The following is a 16,189-nucleotide window of genomic DNA, read 5'->3' as shown; positions in this document are numbered from 1 at the left end:
AAATGACCACTGAGTCTCTATAAGTATGCGGGACATGGACTAAAACAGCTGACTGTCTTTTGAACATTGTGTGTCCTGTGATACATAAGCATTTCTGCTCTTGTATTCAAAAATTCAATCCCCAACCTGCACTGATGTTTTATTCATCAAATGAGATGCCAATGAAAAAGTCCATCTCTGTGTTCTGCTCATTCCAATACATCAAACAGCAGGCAGAGATGCATCGGCCCATGCCAGCGTGTTTGGATTAATAATGTCACCATGCCTGCTATTTGTTTCTCTAAGCACCGCTGCAAAGCATTCCCTGACATTGGGAATCATGGCCCGGCAGGGCGCTTGATGTTGAGCCATAAATATCAGGGATAGCTTTTTGGGATGTGGTGCTGACCTTGGTGCATGATGTGAGACACACACACACACATATATATATATAGTCCTGACAAAGCATACTGTAGATGGGGACCCCACAGTAACCCTCCATGAATTCTGGGTCACCTGACAAGATGTGACACTGACACCTCAGTCCTGATCTGATGTTGCATCACCTCATCTTGTTAGTGGGTGGTTTGTTGAAGCTTTGTGCCTCCTGCAGTGATCGAAGAAGTCTTCAGATCCTTTACTTACGTATAAGTAGTAATGCCACAATGTGAAATATACTCCATTACAAGTCAATGTCCTGAACTGAATATTATATTATAATAATAAAATTATGAGCAAAATGTATTTAAAATCAAAGTACTCATTATGCAGAATGGCATGTGGCCTATGTAGTCTGAATTCTGAATCTGCAAAGTAACTAGTAAATGTAGTTGTCAAATAAATATAGTTGAGTAAAAAAGTACAATATTTCTCTGTGAATTGTAGTGGAGTAGAAGTATAAAGTAGCACAAAATGGAAATACTCAAATAAAGTACAAGCTCCTTAAAATTGTACTTAAAGGTGGGGTTCTGGAGCTCATTCTGGAGAAATCCAAAACAATGACAAATACCATGATATAGAGCGAACAATGACACAGTAATGTAACTAACGTTAGCTAGGTTGTGAGTTATCAAACTGTCCCTACAGTTGCTGCTGCGAAGCTGACAGCCAGAGAGGATCCCAGAGCCAGCAAACCAGCTCCAGACAGCGATATAGCCAACATCACAACAACAGCATATCTTGGCAAACTAGAAAGTAAGCTGAATGTCCTCAGGCAAGTCGTTTAACATTACCTGACACACAAATCATGGAATAGTGTTTTGTGGCTCGGTCCGAGCCTCTTTGTTTATTTCCCATTTACAGAGCCAGGGCTGTGTACAAAGGCCAGAGTTTTTTTCAGCGCACACACAGAACAGACAGCTAGTGGACCGTGAGGAGATATTCACTGAATCTGACAAAAAGACGTGTATGGGATAAGAATCGCATACACCACCTTTAAGTACAGTACTTAAGCTGATGTACTCAGTTACTTCAAACATTGCTGGTGCTCCATGTGCACTACTTTGCTTAGTGTGTGCATGATTCTTCTGAAAAGAAGTGGGTCTAAAGCGGCAGTTATATTTGTCTCTTCCCTTTATAGACAAGACAAATAGCAAACCGCTGTGTGTATGCGGCCCTCGTGTGACCCGTCGGCATCAGATTCATAATCAAATCATTTCTCGTTGTGTAACAAAATATTTACAAAGCACATTGGCCGACGCTAAAAATCAGAACATCCACTTGTGATGAACATCGATGCAGTGGTTCAGGGTTTTTATTGCCTAAACACAACAATTAGCCATACATTAGAGGGGGTATATGGGCCATGTAAATGAGAGTGAATGCAATAGCAAACACACCATTAAGCTGATGGAATGGAGCCACAGACTTCCTCCTTAACACATCGATTAAACATGCCAGTTTGCTTTCAGTGCACTAACCGTTCCTACAGTGAAAATACAATTGAAAAAGTAGAAGCTTGTTCAGTGATGACAGCGCTTGTTAAAGAGCTGTGTAAGTTTTCTGGCTACACAGTGCCATCGCCTGGTGTTTATTATGCATTGCAAGCAGAGCCCTGAAATGTCATCATTGCTCAATATTTCAGTCATTTGCACCAACATTAAAACTGATAATATTTTAGATTAAATATACCCAAATGTTGTACTAAAAGACTACCACAAAAGTTGGCTAATAACCACAAAGCCCTCTGTTCCTCCATGTGTTTAGAGGTGACTGAGGGTCAGACTGCTCCAATATTCAAAACTAATGGCATCATTAAAGGACAGCCACTCTAAACATTAAAGAGTGATCAGGAGAAAATAAACAGAAGAGCTCTCATGCAAACAGGACCAATTTAACTGGCTCCACCATGGTAGGAACCCAGTTGACAAACAAATGAGACCCACTGATTTAACTACAGCAAAATAGAAATAATTAAACACCCTGACCATTCCATTTGAAAAGCTTTCAGGCTCATTTCACACTCCACATGCAAATTTGCAGCACCGGGGAAGGCTATTAAATATTTGGCATGAGTTTATTTTGTGTTTATTCCACTGTAAAAAGGAACCTTGAAGTCCAAATCACTTATAGTATGTACTTGTTTTATCCCATTTGTTCTAAATTCTGTTTGCAGCCTCAGATTATTTAGCATTGCACATTACGTGAGAGGGGGTAGACACAGTGAGATAGAACTTAATTCATCCCAAAGTAAAGTTTTGTGTCAAAGATGCTCAGTATACATAGTAAAATGAAAGCAACACTACGATAAATTACAATCCAATACAAAACCTCCACGTAGTGCAACTTCACTGAAAAATTACCATAGATCTGAAGTCTTTCCTGATACATTCCTCAGAAAAAACTGAATTAGAAGCCTTTAGAAAAAGTATTTATTGCAGTGCTGTTGTACTGGGTTGCATTTCGGTACATTGTGCAGGTGTTGTTTTTATTGTGTCCACCTCTGCTATGTACAATATTCCTCGAAGCAGTGGTTCCCAACAAAGAGAGTCGGGAACCCCCCATGGGTACACAAAATTATGTTCATATTTTCAGACTTTACTCTGATCTTTGCTTTTGTTCTTGCAAATTACAGGATCATTTTAGGTGTTTATATCCCTTTAAAACTATTTATTTCAACAAAAAGAAAACAATCACTCTTTGGTTGAGGTCCTCACAACTGGTAGACATCCTACATTATTATGGGTCTTCACAAGCCAAAAAGATTGTGAACCGTTCCTCTTAAAGCCACGGCCAGCTTAAAACAATAGTTTGACATTTTTGGAAATACACTTATCGAGCAGACAATAATCTTAGTTTAGCATAAAGGGGGAAACAGATAGTCTGGCTCTGTCTAAAGGTTACAAAATACACCTACTAGCACCTCTAAAGCGCACTAATTAACACATTATTGTTGTTTGTTTAATCTGAACAAAAACGGAAGTATAAAAATGACACATGGTTTTATGGGGGGTTATGTGCCAGACTATTTCTTGGCCAGGCGCAGTGACTTCCTGAGGCTAAGGTAACTTCATATTTACTATACAGATAAGAGAGTGGTACTGATCTTCTCATCTAACCTGTCGAACTATTCCTGTAATCTGAATTAAACATGGCAACTTGACCCCAGAGTTTGAAACTAGAAAGATTCAAGACATAGTAAGGCAATATATATAGATAAAAGTGATGGTATTTTAGGATTTCTAAAAAAAATTTCTGTTATATCAAGCTCTGTTGTGCTGTACTACACCCTGTGAACCAGATAATGTACTCTGACTACCGTCAGTCAAACACACATTAACATTCAGTTTGTTTCACATCCATGATATCATAGATTTATGGACAAACTCTTCTCTAACAAACACAACTTAGCTATTGTTTGCTTGTAATGTTAGTGATCTGGGAATTTAAGCTTATTTTACTGTTTACTTACGGTTAATTCCTCTGGGTGAGTATCAGCTAAATGCCTACAAATGCAGATATAAAGAGGATTTTCGGCCAACAACAATTCTAGTAATTAGAGTTTCAAATTAGACTCTTCAGATGTAAAATGAACTTGGCTACCCAGAGGCTCTGCTAGAAAACGATAGACTGCAACAACTGCCAACAATTAAAATGAGTGAATATTATAAATAGAGCATATCGGTTCCAAAAATATTACTGGGGGAACATTGTTGTCAGGCTAAGCTGGTTAAGGAGTCATTGCGATTTTGCATTTAACAGAAAGAGAAGTGAAATAAACAAACTACCTCAGCCAGAGCGGCCACAGCTTTCTCACTGGATATCTCACATTCTTCATGCAAACTGTAGCACTGCCAAGCAGAGTAATGCCATTACACTTTAACAAGGCAGACAGTTCATTCTGAGTTTATTAGACTCAACAAAGTATCCAATTATAAAATGTCTTCCAGATATATAAATCCAACTCTTCCCTCAACATTTTACTTTTGGGACTCGTTCTGCTGTGTCTATTTTCAGAATAGTGAATGCTGGCTGATTTTATTTTAATTATATTTTGCAGCACTTTCCCTTCTGGCCAAAAAAGGTTATTGCAGGTGGTTCAAACAACTTGTTGATCTTGCGGGGAAGTTGTTTGCGCTTGCCACATCCTCATATAACTGTGCAAGGACACATCAGCAGGGGGACATACCTGCTAGTGTGACTTACTTACCTGAGTATTTCCATTTTATGCTACTTTATACTTCCACTACATTTATCTGACAGCTGTAGTTACAGGTTGCAGATTTTAATAAACTACTAGTACAGAAAATATAATACATTATAAAATAAGTATACTTAGCTCATGGAAGGATTACTGACTGAGCACAGGCCCAGGGTCCAAGGGTCCCAAAGCCTGTTAAGATTTCATGTGGGAAAATCACGGTGCTCAGTTAGGGATGTCCTAATTATTTTCATATCACAGCTGCACAGCAGACTGAGGCAATAGTAACATTTCATTTCATTAAAATACAGTAAAATTAGCAAAAGCAATTTAAATCAGAACTGCAGCATAGCTAAGAAAATATTACCTGCATCTCAGGCTGTCCTTTATGGTTTCCTATAATATTTTGTGCACATATATTTATGTACATCCGGTATGTAGCTCTACCCTCAGCCAGGAACAACATTACATTTGTTTGATAGCTGCACCTAGTAGTTACTTTGCAGATCCAGATTTTACATACAAAACATGATTAACAAATACAATATGGTGCTTACACATTAATTCTAATCAAATAACATAAAAGTATGAAATGGGCCATTATGAGTACTTCTGATGCTTTAGCTCATAATACTTATGTATTTTTACTTAAGTCAAATTCTAAATGCAGGTTTTTACTTGTAACACATTATTGTCACATTGTAATATTGCTATTTTTACTTAAGTTAAGGATCTGAATACTTCTTCCAACACTGCCAATATGTAAACTTGAATGTATTCCTCAAATGGAAGGATGTGACCAGCTGAAGTGCATGAATTCACTTGTATTAATATAAGTAGTATGTCAAACAAAAGATACATCTGTCAGAAATCATGTCACAGGGACACAGCATTGTTATAAAGTAAAACTTTAATTTGGTATATAGTATCGGACATAGTTTCATTTCTGGTTGTTAGTTTTACTGGTCATTACAGGAATGGAATGCTGAAAGCTAAATAGTAATCAAGAAGAAAGTGCACACTTGTTATCTTTCAGATTCTGATTTGTACACCATTATAATACATTTCTAATACTCTAATTTTTTTATATATATATATATATATATATTTCCATTCATGTGTATATAAAATAAAAAAAACTTAATTATTGCAAAGTTTAAATTTGCAAACTGCAAATAATTGACTGACACCTAAATTCAACAAACCCATGAAGAAAAAGAAAATATGAATAAAAGGGAAATATAATCCACTCTGTCATCAAGACATAGCACAGCAGTCACTAGGATTTAAAATCCCAGCTTCTCTGCTCCATGTTTATAAGGCCCATCAGAAAGTACATTCCTTTTTCCCTATGATGTGTCACCTGATAACCATGCACAATGTGTACACTATATTAAAGCCACTTATTGCTCTCTCTAACATTAGTGTTTTGAGATAAAGATACATCTTTGTTAAAGTGCTTGGTGTAAAATGGTGGAGTACAAGAAGAGCCGAATGAGGCAAATTGGAGAGCGATGAAGTAAACAAGGGAGGACGCTGCAGGGTCATTATGTTGATGACGTGCGTGTATGCGTCTTACTGCCTTTATAATTGGTCAGTATTTGGCTAATGTTATTCCGCAACGTAACAGTAAGCCTTGCACTGCTAGGCCGGTCAGATCTTACAGTACTTAAAGGAACGTACCAGTGTTTTTGCATATTTTAGCCCATGTAGTTCAAATCGTGTAGTAACCAAATTAGTGATAACAGTTTTTCAAAGATAACTGTAGTGTCTAGGATTTTGTTTCTGTTTTACTACTTTTCTGGCAAACATTTATTTCCATTCATTTTAGTGCTGCAGTTTTAAAAGATAGATTCACATGTTGTCCAAAAATCTTAAACAAATATTGATACTGGTTGCTGTAATTGTTCCTCCTGGCCCTTAGAAGATCTTTCTTAAAGCAATTTCAATGTAAGTGGTGGGGGACAAAATCCACAGTCCACATTACATACATAAATGCATTCCAGTGCGCTACAGAAGATAATATGAGGCTTCAGCAGTCTTAGAGTAAAAAAAATAAAGAGGGTATCTTCCAATGTTATGGTCTTTTTAGTACATAATTCCCTGTTTGTGTTTAATCGGACAGTGTTTCCTTGCTGAGCAACACTAGAAGGATAGTAACACAAAGGGGGAATTTTGTACTAAAAAGACTTCAACTTTGGAAGACACCGACTTGGTTTGACAAACTCAGACTACTAAAGACTTATTATCTTCAGCTTAACTTAAGAATGCTTTTTCACACACATCACTTACATTGAAATTGCTTTAGGTTGGGATCTCTTTACAGCCAGTGTGGACAGGAGAAACAAATACAGAAACCCAAAAACTGTTTGGTAAATCTGCAATGTAACAGACCTAAAAGCTGACCTGATGTTCATGGCGATAGAGATGAAGTCTTTACAAGATTTGTTATGCTCCAGTGAATGACTAGAAACTAATGGCTGCCTGGATACCAGGGAAAAACAACAAACAAAAATCATGCAAAATATGCAAAAGCCCCAGTGTGGCCTTAAGGTAAAGAGTCTTGTCCGCATACGTAGCTGATTGTAATTGATGCCTTCACCTTACTTTTCCCATTGAAACAACAACAGCACTGAATTTGAACATAAAGCTTATAAGCCATACTGATTATAGTTTATAGCTATAAATTCAGCCTCTTTCTACTCGAGCCTGAACTCCACAATTCAAAGTTTGGATGACAAATGCCTCTGGAGTGCGGTTAAAGTTAAACATGAGATGGTAAGCACTTGACAATAAAAGCAAGGGACTTTGATATACCTGTAAAGCAAAAAAAAAAAAAAAAAAAAAAAAAAAAAAAGTCTTACAATAAAGCAGTTAAACAGATAAAGCGCACAAGTGTTATGAAGCAAATAGAAAAAACTTAAAGCTGCAAATGCTGGTGAGGCAACAGTGTTGACATTGTACTTCAGACCAACACATTCAATGAAAACTGTCACGACTTAAAACAATTCAGCGCTGTAGTAAATTTTAAATTAAGAACAGCAAGCATTCATTTGAAGACACAAGCGATGTAATTGTAAAGGTTTTCATTTGCTTTATGCGTCGAGCAAAATGAAGGCAAAAATGATGTGTATATAACATTATAATATTTGAATAAAATTAAATAGGTTCTTCTATAGGCTGTATGGCTTCAGATTAAGGTTTTCTGCACCAAACATTTCCCTCCAAGCAGTGTGAGAATGTTTGCCCAAAAAGATGCATTCGGTATGAAAAGGAAAAGTATGAAAATAGTGTTTCTTTTCTTTTTGATAAATTAAAAGTCTTTGGAATAGTGTGAAGTAATCAGGGATGTGATGTCTCTTGTTTTGAGGATTGTTTTCATTTAAACAGGAGGTTTTTGGTTTCCCTCTATTTGATCACATCACCAACTTCTGTTGACTCATGTATCCGTTTCGATATGAAAAATACAACATCTGTGCAGAGCATCATGCAAATTCTCTGAGAGATACCCTGCTTTGCATTCACACAGTTACATGTTTTCACAAGTGGGAGTATGTTAAGAAATGCATTACTTGCTGCAACCTTCCTGAAACCTACTTAGCAGTCTCTGCACAGCAGTTAAGTGTAAAGACAGTAACAAACCGCTGTTAAATTAAAGCCAAATCATAGAGCATCTCTGAAATAGTCCCAACAGCACTGCATTAAGAGACCATTCACAGATTGAGAGAAGTAGTTCTCAGGGCTTCTGTAGCTGCAGTTTATAAACCATTTTAAAACCTCATAAATGCTGCATGTAAATATCACTGTCCTTTAAGCAATGATTAAAGGAGAATTTGAGGATGGAGAAAAGTGCTGCATGTCATTTCACTTGTCAATTCTGGGTATTAAACAGCCTTTTTCTCTTTGGCCCTGTCCTTGTTGACATTTTCAGCACACATCTCCACTCCGACTGTCCGTCACACACACACAAGACATTTCAGACAGGAAATTCAATTTGGTTGAGACAAGGAAATGAGATGCTTTAAGGTTTGACCCTTCCATCTCTCAGCTGCAATTATCCTTTTAGAAATTGGGAAGCAGGAAAAGTGTCAGGGGAAAACAAAAAAGGAACAAACACACTTGACAACGGTGCAAGTATGCTCATATTTGCATACACATACACCCCTGGATTTACTTGTGTGCACAGACAAAATATCCTCTTATCCTTGCTACAGTAACCATAGAAAGACATTTAGAGATGCTTAAGAGAAGAAGAGTTGAGGAAAATGAACAAGCCTGTCAGGTTCTTCTGCTCGTTCACCTTGGCTGTAAGGTGAGCCTTCTCAATGTAAGAGGATCAGGGAGGATTCAGTGGTCACTAACACCTAGAAAACAGCCAAAAAACTGGAGCAGTGACTCACTCAGCCTACTTCAGAGAAGGACTGTGTTTCAATGCTAATGTTTACTTTCCACAGTAAGTTCTTTGGATGGCCTGTATGGAGAAACTACACTCATACTGATAACAGACTTGGGTGAAAGAATACTTGTTGGTTTACAATCTAATTGTTATTGGCTGTGGCACTTTGCTGTTCTGTAAAACAAACTAATAACATGGTAAGTATTTCATTAAGATGTTCAAATGGATATGAATCAGCAAATCATATCAACAACATAAATGTTTTATGTCATATTCCAATTCACCGAGCAGCAGTGTAAAAAATATGTGCAATGTATTTTACACTGGCTATCATACACACTGTACAGTAAAGTAAAGAATGGCTTACACTATCAACAAAACACAAGACTACATTTTCGTACCTCCAGATAACTTTTCAGTCTTGCTCAGATGTGCAAACTGTTTTTGTGACCGTTTATTTTAATGCCCGTGTTTGATTTTAGCTTTGACTCTCGCTGTGGTTTGCCTCAATGTGTTGCATGTTTACAAGATTACAAGACTTCAGTTTTAAAGGGTATTCATAAATATAGGATATTATACTTAATTTACATATTTTACACATCTATACTGCATAGAATAACTTTTTTTTTGCCATGACATGCCTACAGTCTTAGATTTCAAGAAGGTTAAGAGGGATTTCTGTACAAACTAACCTTCACTTGTCGTGTCCTGCAATAAGCTCAACAGTGATGTAGGACTCAAGTGCTTCTTGTAAAGGCCAGTAAAAAAATTGAAGAATGCAAATAAGCATGTAAAAGAAAATGAGCATTGATTATTATCTGATATATTAAAATCAGCTCGTAGGGTGAGGAGTGTGAAGGTGACTGTTAGATGGGCACTTGTTCATTACATCATTATTAAGAGACATCTACTCTTAACAACTTGACCCCTACTTCAGTGAGTTTTAAAGGGTGTTCTAAAATTGAGGTAAAACATAAAACATCTACACAGAAACGTGACATGACAACATGTGATTTCACTTCAGAAGAGCATGATCACTGACATCAAAACATCTGTCTTTATACAATAATGAGGAATTGTTCAAGTCCACGTAACCAGCCACAGAACAAGGCCGCAGGTCTGTAAGCACGACTATAAAGAACTGTGTGTGTTCATTTACACAGTGACTAAATAACCCCAGCTTTTAACCTACATCCCACTAACACCAGAACAAACTCAGTTTGCAAACAGATGTTGGTACCCCTGAAATTAAAATAAAACAAAGATAAAAATGCACCATGTGAAAAGGTTTGACATAAAATAAGGCCAAATATTGTATCTAAATGATGGAATATCCAGCAATTTCAAGTGACAGAATGAAAGCAAAGTTTCAGTGAGATATTGGATTAAAAACACACACGTTTAACTCAAGTGCTATGTTTGAAAGTGAAAACCGAACCGGTTTGCTTTGTTGATTACATTTAGGTCCTTGAGGCCCAGCATGAAAGAACGTAACTTTAAAGACATTTAGTAAAACCATGAACAAACATGACAAGAAGAAAAAAGAAAAACAGTCTGACAAGTAAAAATGACATTGTCTGACACTAAAACAGTCCAAACCTTTGGTAATGCATAGTTCTTTCCTGAATGTCTCAGACTATTAACCATAAACTCCACCACCTCTCAGATAGCAGTGACTGCTGTTTCAGTCCTGTCTACAAAAATAAAGAGCAATGACAATAACAAACTAATGGCTCTTTTTTTCCCTTCTCAATCTACTTTTGCTTTCTCTTTCTAGTTTGTACAGCATTAGCAGTTTTGGCTTTTTTGGTATCTAAACCAAAGAGATTATTTAGAGCAGAGCAGTGAAGCAGCCCTCTCTCCTCTAACCAGTGAAGGCAGGCATGCAGTCTGACCCCTCCATATCCAGTCTGCCACATCAAGGCAGGAAGGGTTCATCCTCGTCCTCGTCTGCGCTGGGGCCGGGGTCGCTCAAGCACCTCATCAGCTTCTGCTGTTCTCTGGGTCCGTCCGCCTCGCCTGGCTTGTTAGATCCACTCGGCCCCGAGGGAGGCTTCATCATCAGACCCTGGTCCTCCTCCTGCTGGTTGGCCCGTCTGAACTCATCCATCACGTTGACGGAGTCTGGAGACTGAGGAGAGGCCAGGTCTACCTGGATGGTCGGCACGCTGTCTGATGGCGGCTTCATGCTGTAGGCTTGGGGGTCTACAGTCAGGACAAGGGTGCATTATCAGGAAATTAGCTTTAGCTTTATGGAATATAATTCTGTCATTCCATTAGCGTGCGTGAACATACAATGTACAAGGGGAGGAGAATGTGATCAACAAATAAAAAGGTCAACACAGCTACCCATGTACAATAACTACACAAACTAAACAACACAAGGCTTCAAGACCTTTTCAAATATTTCACAACACAACAAAAATAATGCAAAGTAAGTAACAGTGATTTATAATGCAACACATGCTGGAATATTTAATTCAAACTTACGATGAAAAACACAAGCTGAAATTCCAACACGTATCATGCTTGACTCTAATCTGTAAACAGTAAGACTTTGCTCCTTGGCTATAATAAATCCTCTAAATTTGGCCTTGTCAATCATGTCATGAGATCCCCTCATTAGTAATGAATAATGAATTAATGTTAACAAGCAACACAATCGACGCATGCATGTTAGGATTGTTGCTGGGTTACCACAACTCAAAATGTATCTTCTCTACACTTACTACATACCTGAACAGATTTTGTTGCCTTTCTGCTGCTGAGCAGGTTTGAAATCAGTGTCTGTGCCTAAAATGAAACCACACACTGGTTTACATGCTGGCTGGTACATGCAAACCTATTTCCATCAGTGGGGAAATATCTATTGCTGCAGCTGTGAACAGTAGCTTCTACAATGCTTATTGTTTTGTGAAAGCTGCCTTGTGAGCCTAGCAAAATATAATGTCTGATCCCTGTGGGTCCCATCAGTAACATGGGGATTTTTCTCCTATTGTTTCACATGGTACCTTTCAGTAAAATGGTGGTAGCTATCGGGTGTTTGCATTTGGCTGTGGCTAAGATGGATGTGTTACCTGAGGCCAGTCTGGCTCTACACATGGTCGGGGAGTCAGGAGGAGCAGCAGGCACCGTCAGGTAGTTATTCATGTCTTTTATCTGGGAAAACACAGGGATATTGTTTGTTTATGGGTTGATTTAGCCTTCTGCATGTAATCAAAACGTTATATAATATAACTTCGGTTAACAACATTCACTATCATTAATATATAAAGCTTAAACGACAGAAAAATTACAAGAAATACATTCTCTCATTTAATTGTTTGTGAAGTAAGCAGCCAAACTAAAACAGTTCAGCGATTCACCATTGATCAATATCTTAGAGAAACTTCATTAAAATTATGTGTTGCTCTGCAGAAATCCTCTTGAGTCTACAAAGCCTTCTAACACATTCGATTTACCCAAAACAAGAGTCTATTTTCATTATGTAATTACAGGCTGATGAAATGGAAGTTTGTGGTAGGGCCACTCAACTGTGCGAATAAATCAGCCCCCATTTGTGTTGAGAAAATTAATTTAGGAGTCTGAAGGTAGACTCTAATTAGAACACAAATCATCATTTTGGCTGAATCATTTAACTGCTGGTGGCCTGGTATGAAATGAGAAGAGCTGCTCTTCATCTGTTGGTTTTTTGGAGTCTACTGTGTTTCTCCTGATTTACCAGGGCTGCTTCCTGCAATATAACTTCTACTTTGTTTATACCAGATTGCATAACAGTCCTCTGTGGCACACTGCTATGGTGATACAAAATGTCTTCTTTAGCGTGGACAATCAACAACATTTGTTTTGTTTAATCGTGCTGTGATCAAGTGTCAGTAACATTTCACAAAGCAGACAGCTGGCTCAGACTAATTCTTGATTTAAGAGGCGTTGACCTCACTCAGACTGATAATCATACCCTCTTCTCCAGCTCAATCATCTTTTGCTTCTTGAGAAGGAAGTCACCGAAGCCATCCTCATATGGATCAGCCACCAGAGTGTGTCTGTTGTAGGAGCGCAGCTGAGACAGAAAAGACATTAAAAAAAAAACTCAGTTTAAGAAGACAATTTAATGGTTAAAAAATAAAAGTTAAAGTAAATGAAAAAAAGGATTTGGCACTGTTTGTTTCTGTTTATCCCAAAGATCTGCAGAAGTAATGATAAAAACATAAAGAAGAGTGTGGAGTGTGGAAATTTATATGAAAAGAGGTTAGACTACTACAGTGGTGTTGTTGCTCATTTACTCAGGCCATGATAAGTGAACAATACTCTTAACCTGTGTAAATCAATGAGAAGTTCTTTTCTGTGTCCCTACAATTAAAGTCAGTATTGGATAATGTATGAGTAGAGCTACTGATTTAATTCTTACTCTGTAACAATCAATACACTATAGTCTAATATGGCAGACTTTGTTTATCAGTGCAAATCAATATGAATAAAGATATGATCTGAACTACCAGTAATACAAGACAATACATCTTTAGCTAATACGAATAAGAAATATGCATGTAATAATCTTTCTTATTATTCATATAGCGTTACATATAGTGTTACCCTCTGTCGTGTCCTCTGAAGGTTACTCCTGAGGATCTTCCTGATCTCCTCCTCTCGGCCTTTAGGCAGCTGGGACAGAGCTCTCTCTGCAGGCTTGGTATGAGGAGGCTTCTTGGGCTGGATGTTCCTGAGAAATATGCAGGAACAAGTTAGGACTATCAGAGTTTGTGTACTACAGACCAGTGCAAACAAATTGTGTACACATCAAAAGTCTGTCATGTGTGCATTTGTAAAAAACACACGAAAGTCTGTTGTGATGATAATCAAACCATTGAAATCCTATTGCCCCTAATTATTTCCTCCTGGTATCTAATGATCAGATGACTCACAGCAAGTTTCTAACAGTCAACATTTAAGCAAAGAGACCTGGAAAATGTATTTCTTCTTTCTGTATACTCAACATCAACAAAGTAAGTGGCTTGTTAACTGTAAAGTAACGTTATTCCTGTTTTTACTGGCACTGCTGCATTAATTTAGCTGACAGGTCTGAGCGGATGAAGACCTATTGGCCTAAATATTACTTTAACATCCAGAATCTGTCAGGACTATTGTATAACTTAATGGCTGCATCAAAGTTAACTCAAATAAATGTGCATAGCATGATGAAATTATTTATTTAAATTCGTAAATACAAGGTATTTTTTTAAAAAACATTTAAAATCAGCTACAATCAATATTTTTATAATAACAATGTATCTAATGACAATGTGAAAGGGACTGGTCGTAGTGATGAACCTACAGAGAATCAACACACAGATCTGCAGCTCCCCTCCATTGTACAGACGTTTAGAGCGAGTTTCAGCTCATTGTTTAGCTGGCCGGAATGCCATGAGGAAGAAGTCTTGTCTCGTGTTCACATGTCTAAAGGTTACATTCCAGGAGTTACAATAGTTTATGTAGTTTTATAATTTTCTTTTTTTGTACCTACTTTCCTTCAGCTTGTGATTTCCTGCATTTCCCAGAGTGATTTGCTCTCCACCCCCCAGAGAACAAGTGTGAACTTGTTGTATTCAGCTTTATAAATACACAAGCTGCAGAGAGCAACAGTGATGATGATAATGGAGTGACAGCTTATTCATCTGAGGAAAAACTAAGACTGACAACTATTACTCCAAACACTTCCTGTACATTTTGGTCTATTGAGGCTCTTGCAGGTATAGAAGTTGGTCTTTGAGTCTCTTATATGATTTATTTCTTCCTTTATGACTGCTCAACATCACTTTTATAAAGGACTGTCACTGTCAGAGATTCGGCTACACCATCGCAGATCCGGTCCAAATTCTGCACGAAATTTGAAAAAAAAAAAAAAATAGAATATAGATATGGCTTTCAAAAGCAATCTTTCCAATAACTCTCTCTCTCTTTTGTGCATCGAATATTGAACTTATATTCACCAGTGGGCCAGAAACATGACTCCAAATGAATGAGTGGCCAAAAAAATCAGTTATGGCAGGTTTAAGGACTTAAATTTTATTCTGAGAGTGGTAATTCAAGGCAGAGTGAGTGTATATTCAGTACTTACTGCATGGAAACAGTAGAAGGCACAGCAGAAGGCAGCTTGACTCCCCCTCCACTCTCCACCAGTTCAATGGCCTGTTTCATCTCCATCTTATGGTAGAAGGCAATGAGCTGTGGCTCCTTGGAGCGCTCGCCTGCAATCAGGCACTTCTTCACATACTTTTTGTTGAAGCGGTTCAGTCTGGGAGGAGGAAAGGAGTGACAGATGAAAACAGAGGAAAAAGAGAGACATGGGGGTAAGAATGGGACAGAGAGAGATTAAATGAGGCAATTAATCACTGACAATGATAATTCCACATTTATAGCCATATTTAAGGTGTATTCTCAAGGGTTAAATCAATTAGCTCATTATGAGAAATTAACCAATGACCATTCTGACAATGAATTATTAAATAGTAAAAATACCAAACATTTCATGATCACAGTTTCTCTCAGTCAAAGATCTACTTACTTTTCTTAATTTGGGCTTGAGTAACTTGACAACATGAGCATTTGTCATCATGTTTGACATTTTATAGCTAAATGATTGATCAGTAATGAAAATGATGCTGCCCATATTCTCTGATGACTTCAAATATTAATGTCAGACTACTGTAAAATCCATACTTGTCCTTCCAGTGGTGGTGTCCATAGTGTCCACAAATGTCCTCAATTCCAGTGAGTAGGTGGTCGAGGAACTGGGGATAAAAAGAGGCAGAAAATCATCTTTTAAAAGGAGATTGTTTTTTTTTGCTGTATAAACTATAATTTGTGTAACAATGTTATTAACTGTGATTACAGGCACTCTGTTACTACTGACGTTACACTTAGCTGCATCTTGATTAAATTAGTTTCTATATCTTGTACTGTTTGCTTCACCACACTTATCATTCCTCACAGCAAAAACACCCTCCCTAACACTGCCAACATCATTATCAACAACAGCAGGTGACAAGCTTTAAAATGGAAGTCATGAGAGAAAACCAGCAGCAGCAGCCAGGTGACGGATTGGACAGTGTTTATTAACAGTGGCAGCACACGGCTCAGAGAACCAGAGAAATGTACCGATACATTTGTTTTTCAGG

General features: G+C 37.7%; 1 protein-coding gene across 2 annotated transcripts in view; it reads right to left on the bottom strand.

The window, feature by feature from the left end:
- Positions 1-5,510: 5,510 nt before the first annotated feature.
- The window catches only part of slc9a1a (solute carrier family 9 member A1a), a 33,750-nt gene continuing 23,071 nt past the window's right edge, over positions 5,511-16,189 (bottom strand). Inside the window, exons 7-13 of one of the 2 annotated variants that reach the window (XM_044208405.1) lie at positions 15,732-15,802; positions 15,130-15,306; positions 13,608-13,734; positions 12,973-13,074; positions 12,092-12,173; positions 11,751-11,807; positions 5,511-11,219 (exon numbers count right to left, since the gene is read on the bottom strand). In XM_044208405.1, coding sequence (XP_044064340.1) covers positions 10,933-11,219; positions 11,751-11,807; positions 12,092-12,173; positions 12,973-13,074; positions 13,608-13,734; positions 15,130-15,306; positions 15,732-15,802 — 903 coding nt within the window. In that variant the 3' untranslated portion in view covers positions 5,511-10,932. The remainder of the gene's footprint in view (positions 11,220-11,750; positions 11,808-12,091; positions 12,174-12,972; positions 13,075-13,607; positions 13,735-15,129; positions 15,307-15,731; positions 15,803-16,189) is intronic. The other variant, XM_044208407.1, reaches the window with a different exon arrangement.

Source organism: Siniperca chuatsi, linkage group LG9, assembly GCF_020085105.1.
Source record: "Siniperca chuatsi isolate FFG_IHB_CAS linkage group LG9, ASM2008510v1, whole genome shotgun sequence".
NCBI classification, from domain to species: Eukaryota; Metazoa; Chordata; class Actinopteri; order Centrarchiformes; family Sinipercidae; genus Siniperca; species Siniperca chuatsi.
This window is presented reverse-complemented; position numbering and strand designations above follow the sequence as displayed.